At 55.4% G+C, this 25,548-nt stretch overlaps 1 protein-coding gene and 1 pseudogene across 1 annotated transcript in view; one reads left to right on the plus strand and one right to left on the minus strand.

Annotated features, from left to right (window-relative positions):
- The window catches only part of LAMB3 (laminin subunit beta 3), a 36,906-nt gene that overhangs the window by 4,289 nt on the left and 7,069 nt on the right, over window positions 1-25,548 (minus strand). Inside the window, exons 5-21 of the mRNA XM_016158569.2 lie at window positions 18,063-18,177; window positions 17,432-17,505; window positions 15,530-15,721; window positions 14,133-14,196; window positions 13,569-13,762; window positions 11,616-11,736; window positions 10,731-10,919; window positions 9,330-9,485; window positions 8,772-8,968; window positions 8,338-8,449; window positions 7,187-7,565; window positions 5,999-6,159; window positions 5,662-5,879; window positions 5,186-5,383; window positions 4,719-4,863; window positions 846-1,053; window positions 258-399 (exon numbers count right to left, since the gene is read on the minus strand). Coding sequence (XP_016014055.2) covers window positions 258-399; window positions 846-1,053; window positions 4,719-4,863; window positions 5,186-5,383; window positions 5,662-5,879; window positions 5,999-6,159; window positions 7,187-7,565; window positions 8,338-8,449; window positions 8,772-8,968; window positions 9,330-9,485; window positions 10,731-10,919; window positions 11,616-11,736; window positions 13,569-13,762; window positions 14,133-14,196; window positions 15,530-15,721; window positions 17,432-17,505; window positions 18,063-18,177 — 2,865 coding nt within the window. The remainder of the gene's footprint in view (window positions 1-257; window positions 400-845; window positions 1,054-4,718; window positions 4,864-5,185; window positions 5,384-5,661; window positions 5,880-5,998; window positions 6,160-7,186; window positions 7,566-8,337; window positions 8,450-8,771; window positions 8,969-9,329; window positions 9,486-10,730; window positions 10,920-11,615; window positions 11,737-13,568; window positions 13,763-14,132; window positions 14,197-15,529; window positions 15,722-17,431; window positions 17,506-18,062; window positions 18,178-25,548) is intronic.
- LOC118613114 lies at window positions 23,912-24,044 on the plus strand (annotated as a pseudogene).

A 25,548-nucleotide genomic window follows, 5' to 3' on the forward strand; every position in this document is an offset into this window, starting at 1 on the left:
GCTGCCCCCTCCCAGTCTCTCATCTGTCTACCCGCCTCCCCGCCCCCCCTTTCTCCAGCACAGCGGACCCCGACTCCTTTCTGCGTTTCGCCACAAGACCAGAAAACCGAGGGTCAAAGCCAGGTTCGAGGCTGTAACCCACCTTCTCTAGGTCCCAGTTCAGTTTCTATCTAGGTCACTTTCTGCATCTTCTACGCCTCGTGTCTGAATCTGTCTGTTCACTCCCGAAATGGCGCACGGAAGCCAAAGCTCCTCACCTCCGCAACCCGCTCCTGGATAAGCCGAAGGGAGCGGCTGGTGCCCTGCATGGTGTCCTGAGCTTCCTGCAGAGCCGCCGTGCCCTGCCGCAGATTGCCCACCACGTCCTCCACCTGGCCCTCGGCTGCGTGGGCCCGGCTCCTGGGGTCAGGAGGGCAGAAGGGAGAGGGGAGAGAACAAGCCAACAGGAAATGAAGAGATGTGTGGCTCGGCGCACTCGCCGGTCCAAGACAATATCCTTCCCAGCCAAGACGGAAAGAGGGGTATTCACTCAGGAGCTTTTCCACCCCAGCCCCCCACCCCCCCACACACACACGCAAGCAGACACGACGAATGTGGGTGTTACGTCGGAGGCGCCCTTTGGGCACAGCTTCCAGTACAGAAGACAGGGCTGGGCCACGTAAATGTCACCTGTGTGCTGTGCGTCACTTCGCCACCCCCGCCACAGTAAGCACCCCTTCCTGCCTCCCCGCCCCCTGCACCCCTCTGACTTGGAGAGCTCCTTCTCTGACTTCCAGAGACAGACTCAGGGAGCTAAGCACCAGCCCAGTCTGGGGTGGGGAGGAGTCCGCGGCCTGGGGCCGTACCTGGCCTGTTCTGCCTCAGCCTGGAGCCGGCGGGCCTGAGCAATGTCCCGCTTGGTCTGGGACAGCACCAGGTCCACGTTGGGCAGCCTGGCTGCGATGGCCTGGATCTCATTCATCTTCCGTAGGACTGTGGCGGAGTCTGTGGGCAGCCACAGAGCCAGCACGGCCTCGCTGACCTCCTGGATGGTGGCTGTATCAGTGTCGGGGTCTGGAAGACAGCCATCCATCAGACTGGGGGGCGGGGGGGGGGGTCGGCCACCTCCCCAAAGATCAGAGGCTTCTCCCGGCTGAGCAGCACCATGGGAAGCACCACTGTGACATCTCGGCCTGGGGCCCCGAGGCCCTGCCGCCCCCCTCAGGCACACTCAGGTGCCCGTTCTCTGAGAATTTCCGGGAGCGCCGAGGGATGATGATTGTCAGCACAGCTGTGGCAGCTAAGTGTCTGGTGGCACAGGAAACTGCAGGCCGGGAGAAGGGGGCGGTGCCAGACAGCTGGCCTTGCACAATGCCTGAAGTGCAAACACAATCAGCCCTAAATTGGGGAGCGCGGCCAGGAACTGGAACTGCTTCCTTAGCAATGAGACCCCTTCCATTCACCCCTCCTCAGAGCAGAGTGCTCGTTTTTGCAAAAGCAGATAAAGATTGCCAGGTCTTTGCTCAAATGTCACCTTCCCAGAGAGGCCAAGCCTGGACGTTCGATCCCGAATCGCACACTCCTGATCCCCCTCCTCTGCTCGCCTTTCTCCCTGCATTCGTCACTGCCCGCCTGCCAGACACGTAACTCATTCATCCCGTGTCTGTCTGTCTGTCTGTCTGCCCACTGGGAACATGAGCTCCTCCAGGGCAGGGCCTGGGTTTCGTCCTCAGCTCTAGCCCCGGCCCCTAGCGTGGCACTCGGCACTCGCGGGCACATCGGGTTTGCAGAGTGAGTGAATGATTGAAAGGGCTCCAGACCCAGGCCTCCCTCCTGCTAGTCAGGTGACCTGAGACAAGTCAAAAGGCTTCTTCGAGCTCAGTTTTCTGCTCTATGAAATGGAAATAACCATCCTCAACTTGAAGGGATGAAATGAAACGATCAGGCAGCAAGGATTTTACAGACCAACTCGGAGTCAGAGAATAAGCTCAGAAGTACCTAGATGGCCTCTCCTCGCCATCGGTCCCTGATCACTCTCACGGATTGCACTGGTATCGACGTGGTGGGGAAGGCGGCACCCACCCACCCAGATGGTTCTCCCTGGCATGGAACGCTTCTGGGGCCCTGGGCCCAGCCTTACGCTGCCATCAGAGGCTTTCCTCACCAGCTACCTACATGGGTCCCAGCCCCAGGCTCCTCCCCGAGCCAAATGGAAGGACACACCTGAAAGGTGGAAGCCACGTCTCCTCACTGCTGTGTCCTTTCAGAGCCAGAGCGGCACACTGCAGGAGCCCAGGCATAACTGTTGTCGTGTTGTCGCGTTTAACAAAGTGGGCTTATCCCCAACTATGAGCTCTCACAGGGGCTGCCCGAGAGAGACCAGCAACCTCTCCTCTAACCCAGAGTCCTCCCTATGTGCCTTCCCAGAAGGCCCCCCACTGAGCACTCTCCCACCTGGCTCCAGCCCTTCCTTCATCCTGCATCACTCTGGCTGGGCCCATGGGCTGGGTCTGCGTTACACTCAGTGTCATAGGCTTCTGAGTCCCGGGGTAGGCTCAGCAAACACTCACTGCTCTGAACAGTAGCATGTGGGGAGCTGAGAATGAAAATCAAGTTAAGCTTGGTCCCTGTGCTCATGGAGCTCAAAATCCGGTGGGACAGACAGGTTCGTCACCAAGGAAGCACAACCTCGAGTGACGGGGTAAGCACAAGGCGCTGGGACAGCCACTGGAAGGGCGTCTAACCCAGTCTGACAGGTCCGGGGAGGCAGCCTGGAGAGTGGGCTACCTGGAAGATTCTGAGAGGATGAGTGAGAATTAGCCAGGTCAGGAGAGGTGGGGAGGGAAGATAATCCAGGGAGAGGAAAAACGTAAGCAAAGGCAAAGAGGAAAAGTGTGCGCGCGTGCGTGTGTGTATGTGAGAGAGAGAGAGAGAGCGCGCGCGCGCGCGCGAGTCTGTCTCAGAGTGTAATAATCTAGGGTGTGTTGACTACAGACTGAGACGAATCCTACCTGTACTCCCTCCCCGCTGGACACCCTTAGCAAGGTTACTTAACCTCCCTGAGCCTCGAGTGCTCATCTGCAGAGTGGCAGGCAGTGGCTATTAAATAAGGTAATCAATGCGAAGCACTCAGGACAGTGCCTGTCACTTAGTAAGAACTCAGTAAACCCAAACTATTATTTTTTTCAATCCCATTTGAAGACTTGGGAAGGGGCATCTCCTTCTCATCCGCAGGCCTCCCCCCGACCCTCCGACACTGTGACCCTGCGTGCCAACAGCAGCTGGTACCCGGACCCCCTGCACTAGACTCTGCAGACCAGCACCCATGCCCTGGAGACTGTGAGAACTGTCCTGAGTCCCTGGTTCTTTTTGCCCCTGGCTCCATGATAGGACTTGACCTGAGACACAAGTATAACTGAGAGGATGAAAAGGGCCCCACGGCCAGACGTTCCCTGCCTGTTCCTATTGGCCTTGCACCCCAAGGCGAGACTTCCTACCCGCCTCCTACCCCCGGGCCGGGCCGATGCAGCGTGGGTGGTCCCTCAGCTCCACTTGGCACGGTCAGAGAAAGGCCTCCTCATCTGTGAGTCTGAGTCCCAAACTTTGGCCTGCCCTTCCGTCCCTGTTTGCTGAGCACCACCTCCCTGCACCCCCAGGTAACTCTCCCCAATTCTCGGGTTGTCGGAGAGGCTGGCTCCAGCATGGCCTCAGTCAAGCCAGGGGACCCCAGCAGACCCTTCCTGCCCCTCTCTGGCCTGCTCTCTGAACTTAGGAGGGCTTCGGCCCTTTCGGAACAAGGCAGCAGCACGTAGTAGCAAGAACTGCCATTGTTACCCCACGCCCTCAGCTCCTATTAACTGGGCCAGGAGCCAAGTAAATTCCCTGGCAGCAGCTAGAAATCTAATAATATCAACTCACATTCCTGAGGCATCTTTAACTTTTCAAAACACATTTTACATCAGTTACTCGATCCCCAGAATAAACTCGTGAAATACTACCATCCGGGTGTTTGCAGAAGCAAAGGTTGAGGCACAGAGAAAGGCAACTTGCGCAAAGTCACCCAGGTCCCCGAGTCCTAGCCAGAGGTCCTTCCACTCGCCAGGGCGGCGAGGGAGGGGATCCTGTTCGTTTATTCATTCAACCAACGCTGGGTGTCTGGCCTTATGCTGGGTTCCAGTGACACAGTGAGCAAGGCAGACAGCCATCCCTGCCCTCGTGGAGTTCACAGTGCAGCGAAGGTCGGAAGGGACTGGGAGGGAAGGGGGGCAACCAGATAGGTTCCGGGGAGATATTTACACTGAGGCCTGAAGGGTGAGAATCAGCAGCCTTGGAGGGAGCATTCCAGGCAGAGAAAGAGCAAGCAAATGTTTCGAGGTGGGCAAGAGCCTGGCCTGTTCAAGGAGAGTCGGTGTGCAGGGGGAGGATACCGGTCCACACCCAGGAGGTGAGCAGAGACCATGATGAGGAGCTGGGCGTTTGTTCCAAGAACAAGGGGAGGCCGGGGCAGGATTTTAAGGCACAGGTAGGATGTGGCTCCGTGTACATGTTTTTCAAAGATGTTTCAGGCTGTTCTGTTGAGACTGAACCTGGGGCAGCAGGAGCAGAGGTGGGACAACGACTGGAAGGCATGGCAGCCAGCCAGGCGAGTGATGGGGCGGCAAGCAGAGGGGGCGGCTGGCTGTGCTTGCAGGACGCAGGAGTGAGACACACGCCCAGGGGAGGGGCGAGCCCGGGCTCACCCGAGAGGAAGTCCCGGACCTGCTGGATGAGCAGCCGTGTGCGCCTGACGTCCTCCTCCATCTGGGAGCGGCTGGCGCTCACCTGGGTCTCCAGGCGCTGCGCGTCTGACTGCACCTGCGAGGCAGCTTCCTCGGCCTCCCTGATCTGCCGACACACACTGTAGTCAGCAGTGGCCAAAGCCCCAGGAGGCCCCCAGCAGCCCCCACGATTCTGTGGACACCCGCAACCCACGATCTGCCTGGGAAACATGTAACTAACCCAGTTTGGTCCCAGAGAAATATGACGCGGAGGTTTTACAAAGCCAAAAACCCAAACTCCACCTCTCACTTGCTATGGGGCCTGGGGCAAGTCACCTGACATCTCTGCTCCCTCATCTCCTGACTGTAAAGTGGGAACTGACTTGCCTGGGGGCTCTGTCCCCTCTGCCACCTCTGATGGGTGCCCACCCAACCCTGGCCACACCTACCATCTGCCTGGTCTGCTGAAGCTGGGCGTTGAAGCCCTGCAGCTGCCCGGCCACCTGCCCCGCCGTCTGGAAGGCCCCACCGGCCCTGGAGAGGGCACCTCTGCAGTGGGAGCCGCAGGCCGTGCCGTTGTCTCGAGGGCAGAGCTCACCAGGGCAGGCTCCTGGGGTGCAGGCCGTCTGCCTGGAGCCCCCACAGAGCTGTGGAGAGAGGGGGGCATCCGAGAGGGTACCCACAGCTCCTCAACAACCTCTCCCATCCCACACCCGGGAAACAAACAGCCAGATATCTCCATGGCAACGGGGCACCAGAAACTTGTTTCCTTGGCAACCGCTGAGCACACCCATGGGGGCCAACGGTCAGGATGGGCTGGGGAGCAGGGTGGGTTCACGTGGCCCTAACGGGAAACGGAGCAGCAGCTGGTGCGTGCCACGCTGGGGCGGGGCTCCGCGCAGTGGGGCTCCATGCCGTGACTCACCTTGTTGATGGTGGGTGTCAGGTCAGGCAGGGAAGCCATGCCCAGCTTCAGGGCTGCGAGCTGAGGGCCACTGGCAGCCCCTCCTCCTATCTGCTGCCCCAGCCTCTCTGCCTCTCTCCGGCTGTCCCTGAGCTGGAGAAGCCTGCGGGAGCTGTCGGAGGCCTGCCGGGCGGCCTGGGACGACCGCTGGTAGGCTGCAGTCAGCATCCGGAAGGCTCCTGTGGGGAGAGGGGAGAAAAACTGAGCGGCCCCTGGACCCGGAGGCCAGGCGCAGGGACGCAGGAGCAGGAGGGGAGACGAGGTGATGCCCGCGGCTGTCCGGGCACCGACTCCTCACCTGAAGGATCGGCACTGCTCATCTTTTCAAACTGCTCTTTCTTATTCTGGTACAGAACGAGGAGGCGGCTGAAGCTTCTGTCCAGATTCTCCAGGTCTCCCGGGAGGGCCAGGGTCTCCTCCTCCAGGGGCAGATTGGGCCGCAGGTCCTGGAGAGTCCGCCTGAGACAGGAGAGGACCGTTCACTAACAGATGGCTGGGGTTCGCCTCCCCAGAACCAGCCCTCCCCTTGGAGAAACTGCTACTGAGTTAGGAAAAGCAGAGGCCTCAGCAGAGGCAACAGAAGGAGGCTCCCAAGGCTGAAGAGGACCCTGCAGGGCAGGGGCTGGGGGCGCCAGCCTAATTCCCCTCCATCCCTCTGCAGGCAGATCCAGAAAAGCCTCTCCTTCCTTGACGTGTGTGACCCTGACACCCCCGAACCTCCTCCGCCTCCATGAAAAACACCTCCCTGACCCCGCTGCCTGGCTCGCTGCAGGCTGACTCAGCCAGCACCTGTATAACCCAGGCACCGAGGCTCCGTCCTGCAGTCCGCGCCCCAACCTGAGCTCCCACAGCTGCGGCCCCTGCTCATCTCCACCTGCAGGGGCTCACCGGCCCAGATTCCCTCTCCCTGTCGCGTTCTCCACCTCCAGGCTTTGCTAAGGCACGGACCGCCCTTCCACGCCCGCGCTGCCAGCCTACCAAAGGCCTCTGGACTCACTACTCAATTGTGAGACTCAGGTCAGTCACACACCTGGACGGCTCTGGGCACGACAGTCTGGCAATGAAAACTAACTATAGCCACTTCCAGAACTAAATCTCACTGGGAAGGAGCCCCTGCTGGTAGGAGGTGGGTGTAGGTGGGACCGCTCCCATTCCAAAGGCAAATACAAGTTATTTTTAGAGCCCCTGCCTCTCAGATGCCCTCCACCGGGGTGACTAATCCAGAGCTGACTCTCCCACGGGCAGGCCGGGCACTTGCAGGAATGCTGGGCGTGGGCTCCAGGCTGTGCTCCGAGGCCCTGCTCTGCCCCTTGGTGGCCTTGTGGCTCTGTCACATCACCTCTCTGTGCCCGTTTCCTCATCTGAAAATGGAAGTACTAACACCCACACAGGACTGTTGTGATGGTTTAGAGCATGTACATGAAAAGTGCTTTGTGAACTGTGAAGGGCGGTCCTGACATAAGTGCTTGGCAGGAAATGGAGTTACCTGATGGAGAAGATGGCGTTGGCCACCTGGGCCACCTCCTGCTCCGTGACCGGGGGGCTGCGGAGAATTGCTTGGATCTGCTCAATCTTGCTCTTTGCATCCCGGACCCGGGAGGCCAGGCGGGGGTCCTCCAGGCCGTGCCCCGGCCGCAGGGCGGCCGTGGCATTCCGGAGGCTGCGGAGGCGCAGGGCCTGCTCCTGGAGGTCGGCGTCGTAGGCCTGGAAGCAGTGGTGGCAGGCCACGCACACAGGGTAGTGGTCGCAGTAGCCTCGCTGGCACTGGTCGCAGCGGGGCCCGGTCAGGCCGGGGCGGCAGAGGCAGCGGCCTGAGGCCTTGTCACAGCCGGGGCCCTCGGTTCCCCTGAAGTCACAGTCACAGGCTGGGGCGGGGAGAAACGAGGCCAGGGTCAGGGAGCCCAAGGTGTCTGGTGGGGAATGCTCAAGAGGAGGTCTGACTCGGGGTTCTTTTTGGCATTAACAGACTGTCAAGGTCAGCGTACAGTCTTGGTAACGACGGAAGCAAAAGCGAGCACTTCCCCAGCACGGACCGCGGGTCAGGGACTGTCCTCAGTCTCACACTCGCCACACACGCGGCAACTCAGCTGGCTTCCACGGCCACTCCGGGACAGAGCCGGCCGCCCTTGTGCTCTCGTTTTTATAGATGAGACAACTGAGGCCCACAGAGAGCATGCGACGCGCCCCACACGACGCGGCGAGGCCGACGTCGAGCTGGGACCAGGCCCAGGTCCGCGAGCTCCTGTGGCTGCTGTGAGACTGGCTTTCTGGGGACCACACGCCTCCCCCTGGGACTCATTTCCTCCATCTACGAGGAGGAAAGAAGCGTCCTCGCCTCCCTGCTGAGGCCCTGGAGATGGCTCTGGGAAATGCCTGCTCAGGGAGTGGGGAGCAAAGCAACCCTCCTGTCGTGGGGATGTGGGGACGGCCTGATGTCACCAGCTCAGGGCTGGAAGGCCTAGCAGGCCGGCCGGAGCAGTGGGGACCGTGTGCTCTCACGGGGCCGCCAGGGCCCACACCAGATGCGTGGCTACAGATGTCCTCCCCTACCACAGAGCACACGCCCCCACCGCGAGCCCCCCCAGGTGCTCGCCCTCCCCCCACAGGCTCGGCACCCCCTCCTTGGTGGGAGCGTACCTCGGCACCCCGTGCCCGCGTCTCCATAGGTCCGGTCGGGGCACTGGCGGATGGCCGCAGCGTTGCACAGCAGGCCCCCAAAGCCTTCCCGACAGGGGCACTGCCCTGTGAACTGGAGGGCAGAGCACGGAGTGGGAGCCTCCCTTGCAGGCCCGGGCTTGCAGAGCCTCCCCGAGGCAGAGGCCCCCAAAGCAGGGTCCCTGGGCTAGGGCCCCCACTCGGAGACGAGCTCCTACATCAAAGCCCAGGATGCCCCCGCGAAGGGGTGGCAAACAGGCATCGCCAGGGCTCCACGCCACCGAGGGAGGGATGTTGGTGGCCGTCCCCAGGGGGCAGGGACAGAGGCGGCCCAGCCCGACTTAGGAAAGGCCCAGAGGGGCAGCGTGGGGGGCGCACACGCTGGTGGGAGCTCAGGGGCCGCCCTCGCTGTGTACCTGGTTGCACTGGGGGCTGAGGGAGTTGTTCGGGTCGCAGGCACAGGGCTCGCAGCCCTGGCCACTGGCCAGCTTCCAGTGGTAGGGAGCACACTGGTCGCATTTGGGTCCCACCACATGGGGCAGACACAGGCAGCGCCCACTCTCCTCATCACATGGCATGTCCTGCCGGGACCCCAACACACTGCAGTCACAGCCTACAGGAGCAAAGGTTGATGAGGTTGGGGGACAGCTCACCAAAATCTCGCCCCCAGGGAGCATACGCCAGGAGGGGGCCCAGCCCGGGAGCAGAACCAGGCAGGGCCGATCCCCCCAGATTATCCGGCTGACTCATAAATCCTCTGCGTTTCCCACCAATTCCAGCACCTGGTGGCTTGGCCCAGGGCCCGCCCATCGGCAGGCTGACTCAGTCCCCCTCCCAACCTAGGGCTGTGCTGCCACCTACTGGAGGTCGGTGGCACCGCATCTGACACACAGCCTAGTGAGCAGGGTGCGTCCGGGGTCTGGTGGCCCCGTGCAGACTGCCCCGCACCATGCCAGGCGAGTCTCCCTACTCACGGTGGCAGCCTTGTGGGTTGGCGGAGCTGAGTCCTGTAAATCCCGGCTTGCACAGGTCACAGCGTTCCCCCTGCACGTGCTCCTTACACACACATTGCCCGGTCACCGGGTCACAGGGGGCCCCTGGCACCGCCCCATCTGGGTCACACTCGCAGGCTGAGAGACAAAAGCACCCACCACGTTAGGAATAAAGAACAAATAAAAGCAGGACGTTAAGGGCAGGTCGTAGGAGCCAGACCACCTGGTTCGAGTCCTTGTTCCACTACTTCCTGGCTCCCAACCTTATACCCCTAATCATTTAACCCCTCCGTGCCTCAGTCTCCTCATCTGTAAAATGGGGATAATTACGCAACCCTCCTAGGCTTCCTATGGGAAATAAATGAGTAAATGTGAAGCAGGCGGAACAGGGCTCGGCACACGTTAAATACTATACAAGCCCTGTCACTCTTTACTAAACCACTGCTATGTGTCAAGCCCTGAGCTGGGAACTCTTGCATGTTGCCTTAGATAGTCCTCACGACAACTCTGAGAGGTGGAGATGCCTATCCCTACTGCACAGATGGAAAAACTGAGGCTCAGAGATGGTGAAGAACGTATTCAGGTCACACGGCCAGTAAGTGCTGGAAACGGAAGTCAACTCGTCTTTCCCACTCTTTCGATAAACAAATATTATCAACAGGAAGCGGCCCAGCTTTCTCCTTTCTTCCACCATCACCCCCCATCACACCCAGACCGCTTTCGTGCCTTTCGAAACAGACCATTTCTTCCTCTAGAAAGTCTCCCCCGATTAACCCCACCCAAATCAGATGGCTCCCGTCCTGTTTGCTTGCTCTCGCCTGTGCGAACTCACTGGCCCTTGTGCACGTGTTAAGTCACTCCTGGGTGTTCCGTCACGTTACATCCATTTTTTTACTCTCAGGGCATCAGTTATTTGTTTGTCATTGTACTAGGGCCTGAAGATACAAGATCTAATCCCTGACATACAGGAATTCTCAGTGTTGGGGGAAATAGAACACTCTAGAGCAAAGCACATTGTAGCAAGTAAAGGCAATAACACATATAAAAGACAAAGGGCTTTGCCCCTCTCTCTCAAGTGTGTATGGTTTATATTACCACATAGTGTGTGTGTTTCTTAACAGCAGGAATTGTATCTCGTTCACTTTTTTCTCTCCTGTGCCCACAATAAAGTCTACATTGTGACTGACTGATTGACTGATGATGGTCTGGAGAAGTTAGGTGATTTGCTTAGAAGTGCACAGCTAAGTTAAAACAATCGCCCACACGTCCTGATGAGTGATGAGAACCCACTCATCACACTTCCTGAGGGTCTACGTGTCTCCAGGCACATGTGCTCTGTTGTGCTCAGAGGGACAGGTGGTGCCCTGGGGAGCCCCTCCTTACGGATACAGGCCTCCTGGATGGGGGCGCCGGGGCGCCGGTTCCGGAAGTAGTGCTGCTGACACAGCTCACAGTTCTTGCCCTCCGTGTGGTCCCGGCAGTTGTCGCACACCCCTCCGCGTGCCCCCTGGCTGGCGGCAAACACAGCTGGGTCGAAGTGACACGTCTCTGAGTGCCCATTGCAGTCACACCCTGGAAAAGTAGAAGCCGAGGCTGACGCTGGACCAGCACCCTCGCCATCGACGAAGCATGGCTTCGCGGACTTATCCGCATCTCTAGCAACTCTGCCACGTACTCAGATCTGGGAAATGCGGAAACCGGGGCCCGGGGAGCCTTCTGCTATATGGCCAGTAATAAAGCAGAGTGGAGTGAGAACTCAGGCCTCCTGACACCCAGTGTGGGAACTAATCCAAGAATAACGGCCGTGTTGGGCCAGAGAGAATTCTTGGAATGGTCCATCCCAACCCACCCCCATTGCCACCAGGGACCTCCCATTGGGTTACTGCCTCTCTCTGGGCTGGGAACCCTCCCCCATTTCCCTCGTTTATGCAAAGAAAGGCCCTGACTCCAGGGGACCATTCGAAGTAGGAAACGAGATGAGATGCGTCCTACACAGGATAAGGCAAGTGGAGGGAATAGTAAAAGAAGGATCTTGAAGAAGCCATGTAGCATCAAAGCACGGAAGCATCAAAGGCATGAATGAGGAGCAGGATGGCGGAGGCAGAGGACAGCTATAGCCCAAATGCTCTCTCCATCCCCACAGAGCAAGGAGAGCTTAGACTGCAGGAGTGCAACTGAGATTATATTTAAATAATAAAGAATAGATTCTCCCTGTGCCCTGGAAAGGTCACTGAGGCCCAGAAGGGCCCGCGCCCCGCCTGGTCATACTTTGGCATTCATGTGGGTCCTGGTCATCTGCAGGTCTCCAGGGCTGATTGTTGTAGAGGGGTGCACAGCGCTCACAATTGGGGCCCGCGGTGTTGTGCTGACAGACGCAGACATCATGAACCTAGGAGAGGGGCCATCTGTCCTCAGGAACGGTGGTCAGGTGATCAAAGCATTCCCCAGGATGGAGCTGCCCTCCCTCTCCTCAGACCCTACCACCTGCCCCTTGGAATCCAGCTCAGACCCCAGCTCCTCCAGGCTCCACTCAACTCCTGTGACTCTCGGCTGCCTGCGTATGTGCCAGTGTGTGTGTGTGTGTGTGCGTGTGTGCGTGTGTGTGCGTGTGTGTGCACGTGCGCACGTGTGTCTGCACTGCTGTCCTGGCTTGGTTTTCCAAGCTCGTTCCTTGCATTTGGACACCCCGTCATGCCCCGTCCAAAGCAGCATCAGGAAGGTGCTCAGCCACCCTTGTTGGTAAACTGTGATTCTAGAAGCTTGTGGGCCCTCTAGAGATTTCTATTCCAACAATCTATGACTGAGGTTGTTTGGCTAATTGCACTGCATGATGAGTTGTTACTAGACTCATTAAGATATAAAAATAGAAGAGCTATCGTGTGCTGATTGTCTCCCAAATTAAGCCCCACCCCCTCGGCGTGGCATTCAAGGACCTGAGTTGTGTTCCATTCCCGTTTTCTGCTCCCTCCTGGCGGCAGGGCATCGCTGAGCTCTAGCTGCTCCCTCTGCAAGCCCTGCTTTTCCCCACGTGTTTCTTTTTACCTGGGATACCTTTCTCTACCCTGCCAACCAGAACGGCGCCTCCTTCACCCCGCCCCCCTGGTCTCTCTAGTCCCACAGACTTCAACCCTGGATATATTATACTTCAGAATCAGCTGTGGAGCATTTTAAAAAGCACCAACCACAGGCCCAATTCCATCCGAAACCCAGGGACAAGTGCCAGGCATCGTCCCTTTTTAAAAGCGGCGATTTCCCCCTAAGGCCAGATCTGAGAACAGCTGGCATGTCCTCCGCCCCAGCGCACAGCGCAAGGCACTGGCCGGCAGTCCCGCGTCTGGTCCTTGTCTGTGGCCCCGAAAGATGGCGCACTCCTGGGGCTGGTCTCCCTCTGGCCCCCTCTGGACCCCGGGGCAGGAGCTGGCCCAGAAGTTGACAGAATAAAGCCGAGCAACGTTCCTTTCACCTTTTCCTCCCTCGCAGGCCATTCTACACCATTCCCTTGTGCCCGCCTATCAGTAAGGCAAAGATCACGTTCCCAGACGTTAACAGAACTAAAGCCCTAGGACCACGAAATGCCGGCCCCCTCTTCCTGGCCCAGGGTTCTCCTCTACTCGTGGCTTTCGAGTTTGGCTTCACAGCAAAATCCCTGCGTTGCTTAACAAGCTGGAGCTTCTCACTCCAGTCTCTGAGGCCCCCGATTCAGCGGGCCTGGGACGCACCTGGCATCTGTGTTAAGACTCTTCTCTCTCCCTGCCCCAGCTCTCATCACTAGAGGGGAGCTTAGGGTCCCCAGACCAGGGGCTCTTAATCCTGGCAGTACACTGAAATTGTCTGGAAGCCTTAAAAAACAATAACGAAATCTGAGTATCTGAATGTGGGGGTCTGCGCAATATTTTTAGCTCCCCAGAAAATTCTCACACGTAGCCAGGGTTGAGAAGCGTGGCCTTGCGCTCGCCCCACACCCACGCCTATGCTTACGTGTGACTGAAAGTAAAAACCCTCCCACCCCATAGTGCAGGTCTAAGGAAGCGCTACAAAATTCTGACCTCTGAAATAACCACTCACGCTTTTTCACCATTGCTAAAATATTAAATACCCGCGTCTTCAGTTTAGCACCTACCTACCCTGCTGTGTGTGAGCCTCGAGGGTGTCCTTAGTACCTACGCTCTGGTCTCGCCCCTCCCCCCCCGCCCCTGTGCCCTTCCCACTCTGGACTGTCACCTTCACGGTGGCGGAGGGGCCGGCGGGGGCTCCGGGCTGAGGGGCACAGCGGTCAGCGTGGCCGTGACAGAAACAGCTGCCCTGCAGACGCAACTGGGACACCGCGTAGTAGGCACTGGGCGGGTGGTAGCCCCTCTGGGGCACGGGGGCCAGCCTGGTGAAGTTGACTCTCAAGTTTGTGATCACTCCCAGCTCTGAGAAGAGGCAGACGCCAAGGTGGGGGCGGGGCGGGGGGGGGGATAAAAAAGTTAGAGGCAAATAGTCTCCTGGGGTGGGCAGATAAGGAAAGGCATTCTGGTTTGACCCTCCCTTCTTCCCTGCCTTCCAAAGGCTACTCCAGGGGCCATTTTCTGCAGCCCTCAACCCTCCTATGGCTGAAAAGACACCCCCACCCTCTCCAGCTCAGGCCCTTTGAGTCTCTGGGACCACCCCAGTACCTCTATGGGGTGAGCAGGGCCGATATTCAATGCAGCCATGTTGACAGAAAAATGAAAGACCAGGAAGGTCCCATGACCTGGGTTCCATACCCGCAGTCCCACCAGCTAGAGGGGTAGCCACACTGACCTTGAATTCTTTGACTCTGAGTTGCTGGAATCCCAGAAGCTAGATCCATAAGGTTAAGTTGGACCTACAGAGAAAGGGCAAGGAGGCCCTGAGGAAGGAGGAAACTGTGTCCTGAGCTCAGAAGTCTCCTTCCCCTTCAATGACCCACCCTCCTCGTGCTCCACTGAGGTCCTCCTAACCTAGAAGCTGAGCCGACCAGAGACCAGACAGTGGATGTGAGGCCTCTGACCACCCTCTGGCCAGGCCAGAGAGGGGGTGGGCGGGGCGGGGAAGGGGGAGGGGAAGGGGGTGGGAGAAGGGGAGAAAGAGAAAGAACAATCTCTCTTCTTCATTGAAAATACAGCAATCCCAAGAATTTCCTCATTTCCTTGTGTCGAAAATTACAGTAAGATATATAATAAAAATTTAAGGGGGCACTAATTGTCCAAAACCTAGGATGAATGAGAAAATCCAGAAGCCCAGGGATACAGAGATGTGGCAACCATTGCCCTCGAGACCTGAATTTCAACTATGCTTTTTCTTTTTAATAAAAACCATTCATCTTCAGATGAGGCTTTATCTCATATAAAGTCATATAAACGAGAAGCGTTTTCAACCCCCCAGAAATCAGGAAAATGTCCTGTGTTCCAATCTGGGGTCTGGAGAATGCAGCCATCGTGGATCTGGCTGTGATTACAACCAAGGAGCAGCTGTCGCAGAGGAGGGACGAGATGTGCTGCCCACAGGGAGGGCAGCCCTCGGAGCACGTGGTGCGGCCCAGCGGCTCAAGGGCTCCCGGCCAGGGCCAGAGGAAGCCTCCCAAGGCAGCGGCAGCGGGTAAAAGTGGCTATGAAAAAAATGGAAGGGTTTCGCCCCACGTGGGAGGGTTCAGGAAGAGGCGCTCGGAGATGCTTCCAGAGGCAGGTTCTCATTTCTAGCTCAGGGTTTAAGTCCAGGCGACCTGGAGCTGTGGCTTGTACCAGAATTTCCTCAAGGGTGAGGATGGGGCTCAATAGAGGGATTAAACGAAGAAAGCTCATTCTCACGTTAAGCCCTACCAAGGTGACATCGGAGACTAAATTAAATTAGTGTGATTCGCTCACTTGACTCTAACCGGCCATCTCAAAGTCCTTGCACCGGAGCAAAGCTGGCCGTGCACTGTCCACTATGTGGACAGGCTATCGAGCCGTGGGGCAGGAGGCCATGGCAGAGAGCAGGGCTGGGCCACGCAGTGCTCTCCACGGTTTCGGAAATATGCTCCCTGGGCAGCGAAGAGGACAAGCAGCAAATGTGTGAGGGTGGAGAGCTCAGGGAAGGCCGGAAGGAGCACTGCCCAGCAGGCTCTCGTCCGTTCTCCGGGTGATGGGCTGTTGAAGGTCCCTCCCCATGGCTACTTTTTCGGGGTCCCGTCTACATACCTTCCCTCCTTCTAGGTGTGAGTTGGGCCTCTGGGGCAGAGACTGGCACCGAGCGTCCTGCCAGCTCTGAGGCTGGCCCTGACGGACACGGGGGAAGGCAGAGGTGCAGTCGGCAGCCAGGTACTGGTACACCTGCCAGGTCTTGCCGAAGTCTGAGGAGCGCTCGATCAGCATTCCCGCGGGCATGGGCCCCTGCAGTGACAGACAAGGCGGGCTCTGAGAGACTGAAGGGCCGGAAGGCCTGGAGACGCGATCACAGAAACGGGCTCCTAAGCATGCTGGCAGCCGCAGTCCTGGTCGTCGTGAGAGGACCAGCAGCATCCCTGACCCCTGCTCGGTCGATGGCAATAGCACAACCACAGTCACGGCAGCCGAAAACCTCTCCGGAAACTGCCGGATAGCCCCTGGTTGAGGCCCGCTACAGTGAGGCGCAGGCTCCGTGTCTGTCTCACTCACAGCGGTACCCCCAGCATCCGGGACACAGTAGCTGCCTAGTCCACATGTGCCGAATGAAGAGGCGAGTCTTTCGTCCGCTCTCCGCCCTCCCCATCGATATCTGTAAACTCGTCTCTCTCCAGTTCGCGGCCCTCCACATCCTCACCTCTCGCCACGAACACACGTTTTTCCCTCCGGACCCGATGTACCTTCCTCCTCCCCAATTACAGGCCTTCTTGTCTCTTGCCCCTCCGCCTTCGTGCTTTGCTGTTCTCTCTGCCTGGAATGAACTTCGCCCTTCGCCTGGCTGTCACCGGTCGAGAAAGGCTCATCTCACCCCGGATGTGTTCTCTGACACCACGCCCCATGGAGACAAGGCCCGCCGACTGCACGCGCCCGTCCCACGCTCCCCAGCACCTCTTCTTACCAAAGTCAGAGCGCACATCACACGCTCTCACTACCGTTTCTGTCTTCCCCACACAAACTGCGGCGACTTGGGGATTGTGATTTAGCTTTGTTCATCGTTTTTATCCCTGACATCTCGCACCAACCTTAACATGTAATCAGTGCTCTGTACGTCCAGAGCAAGAATGGACAAATACACAAATGGCTGAGTGACATAAAACAAAGAAACTCACAGCATCCGTCTGAATGAATGGCGCTCTTCAAAGCTGTCACCGTAAGACACTGGGCATTTATTCAAATGACCCTGCCACGTCTCGAAATGCTTTTGACCTTTTCTTGGGGTGAGGCTCCTAGAACTAACTTCCTTAGTCACACGAGAAATTAGGTCCTGTTGCTTTTCCTTCATAACTCATTTTAAGTCCTGATGATCGCCTTCCCCAATCATCCAATCTTATTAACCAAACTTTATTCTTAAACATCCGACTATTTCTGTAGAATAAATAAAATCAAATCTTTTCTGAAAAGAAAAAAAAAATGGCCCATCACAAATTTAAAAAAAAAAGTTTCCTCCCAAAGGAGTATGTCAGAGGTTAGTCTAAAGGCAGAATCCGAAAGTCCTCTGAGAAGAAACAGCCCTGAACGAGTACTTTGCTTCAAAAGGGCTGCTCCAAAGCGCAGCTCTCACGTGGATGGGCCGGTTCTGGCTGTTTATTAGAGCTCAGCACCAAAGTTATTAAAACAGAGTATACCAAGAATAAAAAACCATTTAACAAGTGACAGGGCCAGCCAGCAGAATGCTGCTTGGCAGAGAGATGAATGAATCAGATGGACTGGGGGTGGGGGATGCTGAGAGGAGGCAGATATGTCATCGCTGCATGGCCAAGACAGGGAGCCTGGAGGTGCCACTGCTCTCTCTTAAGCGGGGCCCCTGCTGTCACTGTGATATAGGGTCGGAGTAAGTGTCACCCAGCCTGGGCAGACAAGAGCTCCGTGCTCCCTATGAGTCTAAGCCCCATGGCCCAGAGTCCCTCTCCTATCCACTGCCATTCCCAGGAGACACACCTTAAAATCCATCATGATGTGTTGAAGTTGGAATCTCTTGTCCAGGTCCAGCTGCAGAGAGACAGGGTTGACATCTAGAAGGACAAAAAGTAGGAACTTTAGACCAGAGAATTTCCACCTTCCTGTCCTGAAGAAGGCGCTGGACTATGGCGGCCCCAGGAAGGCGGAAGCACTCTCGCTCGACCCTCTGATTTCCCTCAGAGAGGAATAGCGCCGGCATTTTTCTGCTTATATTATCTATTCAAGATCCTATCCACGCTTGGCCAGATTTCCTTCCCACCATCACCTGGTACCGCCAATACCTTAAAGAGTTTCAACCTGTCCGTACAACATGGACCCGTCCTCGAGACTCAGTCCCTTCAGCAAGCCCATGGCGAGTAAGCGGAGTGAACTAAAAGGACTCCCCTCTCTTCTTACCCTTCCCTTAACTTCCAGTGACTCTTAACTCTTCTACACACAACACCTGAAAGACCTCAAATATGGAAGCAGATGTTTCCGCCTATCGACCACCCATATCCCAGTGCAGTAAAAAAAAAAAAAAAAAAAAAAAGCCCGGGAAACCCAAAGGGTTTGCACCCCCACCTTTGGGAGCCTCCACAAGGTTGGGCCCCTGTAGGTGGCAGGCCCTTACCGTTCTGTGACTGCCACCAGTGGTTGGGGCCGGAGGACGAAGCCACATTCTCCACTCGGTGACTGTTGTAATTGTGAGGCAACCTGGAGTCACACTTGCAGCATTTCATCTGCCACTGGGGGGGGGGGGGAGACAGCGCACACTCAGGGGCGGGGTCCACGTGGAATTGTCCCCTTGAGTCCTGAGAGCCCAAGACATTCCCTCCACGGGTATCCTCGCCCTAGAGAGCCACTGACCAATACACTGGGAAAGATGAACCTCGTAAACAAGGCTATTGGTCATTTTTTAATTTAATTCCTTTGTGTCTGCCCTAACACGCAGCTAAATGAATACAACATAGATGTTATGGTTGGGACAGAGGTATGAGGTGGAAGAAAAATCTTTAGTAGATGACATTGCCTGAAAGACAAACTTGAAAAGGGTGTCAAAAAAAAGAAAAAAAGAAACTCACATTAGTTTAGCATCCACTATGTGCTAAATGCAGGCTACAGAGTTTACGTCTCTAGCTTAATCCTGGCATCCTGGGGAGAACTGAGTTTCTGAGGCTCAGGGAGAAGAGACATCAAAACAGAACAAGGGAACTTGGGGATCCAGTTCTAGCTCTGTTATCCCACTTTCAGAGCTCAGTTTTCTCCTCTGCAAATTGGGTGGAGGCTGGGATAGAGTCATTTAATCATTCCATGAATCTACTGAGCATGTGCTCTGTGCTAGGCCCTGCTCTGGTCTCTGGAATTACAACAGTGAGTGAAACAAAGACCCTGCTCTCAGGGAGCCCGCATCCTATCAGATTACCTGAGGCCTTCGAACACTGACATCTGGGACGTGATCTTTCCCAGGTGTGGCATATCCTACCCATGGGAGAGAATCCTACATCCTCCACCACCTAGGACTCTGTGGGTAGGCATGCAGCCCTGGGGCCGAGGACAGAGGCCCTTCCCCATGAAGGTCTGGGCCACAGTGGGCCACCAAGAAGGAAAAAGCCTCACTGGGGAGGACCTCAAAACTGGACTGAGATAAGAAACAGAACTGAACCCCATGGGCTCTACGGCAGGGCAGAGATCACCAAGAAACAAACACACACGCGCGCGTGCGTGCGCACACACACACACACACACAATATAACCTTGTCCCAGCTGCCCCTTGCAATGCACATAAAATTGTTTTCTCTGAGCAATCATGGTCCTAAACCTCGTGCCCAGAGGAAAGAACAATGTCTAGAAGGCCCCAGATTTCACCCACGAGCAGAAGCAAGGCTTGGACAAGACCCCCCGCCCTGGTCTGCCGGTCCTCCTGGGTAGGGACGACTGTCCCCCACACACCCCAACCTCTGCTCTCCCCTGAGCTGCCACCCACCGGAACCTGGGGAAAGCTCTGCAGCTTTCCCGGGGAAGGCTATAAGCTAACAAGCTGGTGTCTGCAGAACCGATGAATCCGACAGCTCACTCCCAAAGGGACTGAATCAATGTGCCAAGCCTGCGACTTACTTATAAAAACTCCTTGCCCGACGCCATCTTTCCTCTTCACGGCCCACAAAGCCGGAAACACCGCACGCAGAAGAGGCACCCGGAGTCCCGGGGCTCTGAGCCTCTTTCCCACCCCACGTTCCAACTCCCACCTCCGATAGGCAAAGAGAGCTGTCACCAGCCCCGGGGCTTGGAGCTGTCCTCATCACGTCCAAAAGCGCTTTTTTAAACAATACATTTTTTTGGTTGTTTAATGCTCCAGTAACGGCTGGCGAGCGGCCCTGTGTGGAACAGCGGCACGGCCCCCCTCGCTTCTCCGCGCCCCGTCCATTTCCCGCCCCTACCACGTTCTTCTTCACAGCGCATAGTACGTATCTCCACTTGACATTTATCGTCCCTTTATTGGCTCACAGGATTTGTTCACGGTCTGCCTCCCCATGCTGGAATGGATAGGCCGGGAGAGCAGAACTCACTTTCCTTTACTGCTGTATTCCCAGGGCTGAGAAAAGTGCCCGGCACATAGTAGGTCCTCCATAAATACCGGTCAAGTGAATAGTAAATGCTCAATAGCAGTAACGTTTTTCATTAATGTCATCACGAGTCCCTTCCTTCCTGCGCTTGGGGAGTCTAGAAGGAGGGGCGGGGGCTGAGGAGGTAACAAAAGGTCAGTGGTAAGGGGTGGAGTGCCTGCCCCGTGCCGGGTACTGTGTGAGGAGTCTCAATACCATAACCTAGCTAAGCCCCACAGCAAACCCACGTGGTCAGCAGCAGGATTCCTGTTTCGCATGTGAGAAGCTGAGCTTCGAAGAGGCTGTGTGACTTTCCTGTCGCCTGACAGCCAGTGCAGCACCAGCACCAGAGAGAATCCCTCCTCTCCCTTCCCTTCCCCTCTTTCCCTCCCTCCTTCTCTCCCTCCCTGTCATCCGCTCATTTCCATGAGGAAACCAGCTGCGCGCATAGGCATCATGGGAAGCATGGTAAAGGGGGACAATTCCCATCTCGCCCAAAGGGCTTGTCTGACCTTGAAATTGGCCATGCGGGAAGCCAAGGCAGAGAAAACACCTTGAGAAGAAAGCCTGCTTCTCAGGTTGACCCACCTCCGTCTACACAGAGCCCTCAGATGTGTCAGCGGCTGAATGAAACACCTGAGCACTTAACACGACCCTTTCTGGGCCAGAGAAGCCTCTTGCTGGCATGGGACTCTCCTCCGGAATCCCAGTGAGCGCGCCCTTCTCCCCACTCTGCCCAGCCTCTCAGGAGCAAGCTTTTCCACTCCTATCCTCTGCCTCCACTCAGCCCATGTTCCACAGAGGAGCAGGAGCCAGCCGCCTTCCGGTGGCCTGCCACCAGAGCTCTCTCCCCGGCCCTGCTGAGAGCTGCTCCCAGCCTGTCCCCTGGCCAAGACAGTGTCAGAAACAAGGCTCTTTCTTTTCTTGGGCCATGGGACGCAGGAGCTAGAACAGTTCAAGCTGGGGGTGTGACGATGCCTTCAATCCTCCCAAATGATTGACTACTACGTAGTTATGAGACAAATACAGGGAAAATGCTTATCTTATGTTTCATGAAAAAAAAAAGGTGGACATAAACTTGTATATAGCTCATAACCTCAAAAATACATTTTGAAAGGAATAGAAAATGTTTGGAAGGAAAGGCCCCAGAATATTAAGCTGATATTGTGCCTGTTTTCCTCATGAAATTGCTGAGATTCAGCCATTTTGACCTACAAAAATGGCAACTGCATGCAGTTTAACCTAATATCTCTGGGTAATGGGATCACAGGTGAACTTTTTCCTTCTTTGTTACTTTTTAATAATTTAAAACTTTTATACTTTAGGTATATATTAACTCGTATGCTCAGAAAAATGGATGTTATTATAAAATAAAACGAGTTTAAAATGTCCCAGATATTCGGTTTGGGCTGAGTCCTGCCTCCTCCCCCAGCCTTCCGTGTCCGGGGTGCCCACGCTCTCTCCACGTTCCTTCCATGGGTACAGGCACTGATGGAGGGATCAGATGGCCTCACGCACTCAAACGCGTTGCTTATCATAGTAACATGGCTAAAGGCGGGATTTATGTCAATCCTTAGAGACGGGCTAAGCTAGCAGGTATTTTAAGTAGTTCTGCTTGTCAACTAGCTAGGGGGATGGAGGCCCGAAATAGAACAGCTTATGGCAGAAGCCCACGTGAAGACAAGCTGTTAATTTCTTCTTTCCCTTTGGGCCTCAGTTTCCCTTGCTATTTTACTCTTGTATGCCTCTATGTAGTATATGTATAAATGCATGAGAGAGAGAGGCGGGGGGGGGGGGGGTTCTCAGCGCGAGGCTCTTCCCCTGGTGTGCGTTACGTGCCTCCGGTCTCTCTCAGAGCTGGAAACGCTCAGCTGCAGCTGCCCCCTCTCTGAGGTCATTTGGCCGCATTCCCCTGGCTGGGCTGCCTCAGACACACAGCATTATTATCAATCCAGCCTGTCAGGCCTTTAGCCAGTTTGGCTCCAGCTTGCTTTCCATCTGGAAAGGCTGAGCCTCTTCCCTTATCCCGGAGCCTTCTAGAAGCTCAGCTCAGTCTGGCCGAAAGACAAACCCTCCCAGAGAGCTCGAGGGGGGCAAAGAAGAGCTCGGGTGCCAGCGGGAGCCTGAATCGCAACGGAGAGGGTGGGAAAGGAAGGCAGACAAGTCAAAGCTCAAGTCCGTGCAGAACACAGAGCTCGTTCTGGGGAAATAGGAAAGCAGGCTGTGGTTATTCATGGCCCAGCTCCCTCCCAAGAGCCAGCCAGAAGCCACCTGTGTCCATGTAAGGAGCTACAGTCAGGGTCATGGCTGCCAGCCAGGGCCAAACGAAAGCAAGCCAGGACAAGAAAGTCCAGCTCCCTGAAAGAAAAAACATTCCCTCCACTGCAGCTTTTTCACTGGTAAAAGCGCAGGGGTGAGATGAGGTAATGAAGTCCCTTCTCACTCTAACGTGCTATTAGAATTCTCCCCTACTGCAGGTTATCCGCTCAGAAGTTACAGACTCCAAATAAGAATGCAAAGGAAGCAAAAGAAATATAAGACATGGGCCAGACATCAAACTGGAGAAACACCCTTCCTAGCAAAGTAGACAGGGAAAGCAGGGACCCATTAAGGCCTTCGATCAGCAAGGTCCCCACTAGACCCCGCTGGGATCCACCATGTATACGTCACTGGATATAGCCAGCCAAGGTCAAAATCAGGGCCTGCCGGACTGTTGGGTAGGTGGAGAGCCCCAATGCCAAGAAGTGCCTTCAATTTAATCTTCCTTGTCATGAAGTAACATCTTAACCAAAGCCTTAACCCTGTTCCACCCTTATCTTCATCCAAACTAAGTTCAGAAAGGTCATTTTCTGCAGCTGATTACAGGGATGATATATACCACACACCTAGAAATTACACTGTGCCTGAGCATAGTACTTACGTTAGCTCATTTCGTCCTTCTGAAATCTCCGAAGTAGGTATATCATAGCCAAAGATTAAGAAAGCAAGTCTTAGAGAAATTAAGAAATGAGTCCAAGTCTACAGAGCTAGGAAGAGAGGAGGAAGGGATTTCTGTCCCAGGCTATCTGCCTCCAAACCTTCTTGTCCTGTTATGATTCAAGGGACACTTTGGCCACTTCATTTGGCAACCAGGGGAAACCGAAGGGACTAGACACTCTCTCTCTCCTTCCTGTGAAGGGTGGCCTCGTGTTGAGAGCATCAGCCTAGACCTGCGTGCAGAGTCGGTTTGTGCGCCTAGACCTCTGCAGGTTCTTCCAGTGACAATGATCCCTCAGCTCTTGATGACTAAGAAATGAGATAGGTCTGCAAGACATTGCCCAGAGACTTCTAGCGACCTGAACCCCAGGAGCAATGGGGTGAGAGGTCGGTCCAGCAAAGCTGTGCGGTCACCCAGGTTTGAGTCCTGGCTTTCCCACCACACCATTCCCCTCCTCTCCTTTCAACTCCCCAGGCCATACTCCCCGGCCCATAACAACCAGGACCCAAGAACCTCACGTTCTACCAACCCAAGTTTTGCTTCCCTCTAATAGTAGCTATTTTCCCCATCATCCCTTTCCATTTTCTTCTATCCCCTCAAAACTTACTTATTCTGGATCTAACTCTCTTGGGACCCTTTGCAAAATCCACAGCTAGTTTTCTCATAAGCATACCCTTGCTGAGATATAAATGGTTGATAAAGGGCGTTTGCATTTTAAACAAGAAACTCAATGATGCTTCATCCAAAAGAGTGAATTCCCAATTCGATAGTAAGAGCTTTAGGGAGTTTCAGACCTGCTGAGAGCTTGCGGGGAGCAAAAGAGTAGATACTTCGGTCAGAGACAGGCTCAAAGTCTTCTGAGAGCAAGGAGGACAAGCTTCTTAACATTTATATAAAATAGTCTACTGCCATGCTGCCCTGAACAAGCCCGATCCCATCTGATCGATCCCATCTGATCTCGGAAGCTAAGCAGGGTCAGGCCTGGTTAGTCCTTGGGTGGGAGACCACCCAGGAAGACCAAGTGCTATAGGCATAAAAAATTTAAAAAATAAAAAGATTGTAAGCCGACAAGGTCCTTGCAATCTGTAAGGTCAACTAAAGACTATCTTGCCTAAAAAAAACAAAAACAAAAACAAAAACAAAAAAACCCAGATGTATCTGAAGATGTTCCTCTTCTTACACATTAGCTAAGACACAGCTCAAGAAAACAATCGAAGAAAGGCAGTGCTTGTGGGGGTGTGTGTTGGGGTGTGTGGCACGTGGGTATGTGTGCACTCTCGTGCGTGTGTGCATGTGCATGTGTGCATGTGTGTGCGTGCGTGTGTGTGCGTGTGCATGTGTGTGTGTGCGTGTGCGTGTGTGTGCGTGTGTGTGTGTGTGTGTGTGTGTTAGAGAGAGGGTGATGTCCACTGGCTATTGCTCCATAGCTTGTTTCCAGGAGATAAAAATGACAGCTGTTTGGTTTACACAGCTGATTAACCTGAGGATGCATTCTGTAAGACTCTTATTAAGGCGACTGGGTCATTAAGTTTTCCCCTGTGGAAGGAGAGAATTGGGGATAAATAAAGTGTTTGGGGGAGCAGACACACATTGGAGGAGACACTGTCAGGAGCAGAAATAAAGCCGGGAATCTTCCTGGCAAAACCCTCTAGTTCCTGAGGCGCATGCACCAGCCCAGAGAGGACCAGAGGGCACACACGGCTCAGCCCCTGCCAGTGCTCATCCGGCAGAGACCACGGGGGACCGGCCGGAAGCTCGCGGAGACTGTAGAGTTAAAGTTTGACTAACCCAACTCTTTCGTTTCATCAATGGAGAAATGGTAGTCTAGAGAAAAGTCATGACCTTTGTAAGGTCACATTTCTATCCTAAGTGCCAGAGCCAGGATCAGAACTAGAGACTCTTCGACCCAATGGGGGTGGCTTCGCTAACCAAGACTGCTTGCAGATTCTCTAACGGCCCACTGCAAATCAGATCATCAGCTGTCGCCTTGGAGGCGGAGACGGGGCTGGCCCAAGGACGGGTGATTTCACTAAGTACATGTGTGTCCTGATCAGGGAAGAAATACTCAGGGGTGTGATTCAAAGGTGGGGCGGGTGGCCTCTGCCTGCGGACACAGGCCCCTGGAGGTGCGTGAGGGAGGGAGCGGAAACCTTTCGCATCTTCCAGACACCAGGCCAGTGGTCACATGGCTCGTTCTTTTATACAGTCCTCACGACAACTCACTGAAGTGGCGCTGTCATCACTCCTACTTTCTAAATGAGGGACTGAGGATCAGGGAAGCACAAAGGAGAACAAGGGTAGGAACATGTCAGAGACATTTCATTCATGCTTGAGCTTTCGGGGTCAATGACAGTGAGTTTAGCCACAGGTTATGTAAGAGCTGGAAGAAAGAGACCAGGTGGGACTGCAGCCCCAGGCCGTTTGGTTAATGGGTAGTCAGGGCGGATGAGCCCAGAAGCGAGAAGCTGAGCAGGGGGCAGGGGGAAGGCGCACAAGGCAAAGCTGTCAGAGGCCCAGGTCCATTGTAAGGGTTGCGA

Source organism: Rousettus aegyptiacus, unplaced genomic scaffold (assembly GCF_014176215.1).
Source record: "Rousettus aegyptiacus isolate mRouAeg1 unplaced genomic scaffold, mRouAeg1.p scaffold_m13_p_17, whole genome shotgun sequence".
NCBI classification, from domain to species: Eukaryota; Metazoa; Chordata; class Mammalia; order Chiroptera; family Pteropodidae; genus Rousettus; species Rousettus aegyptiacus.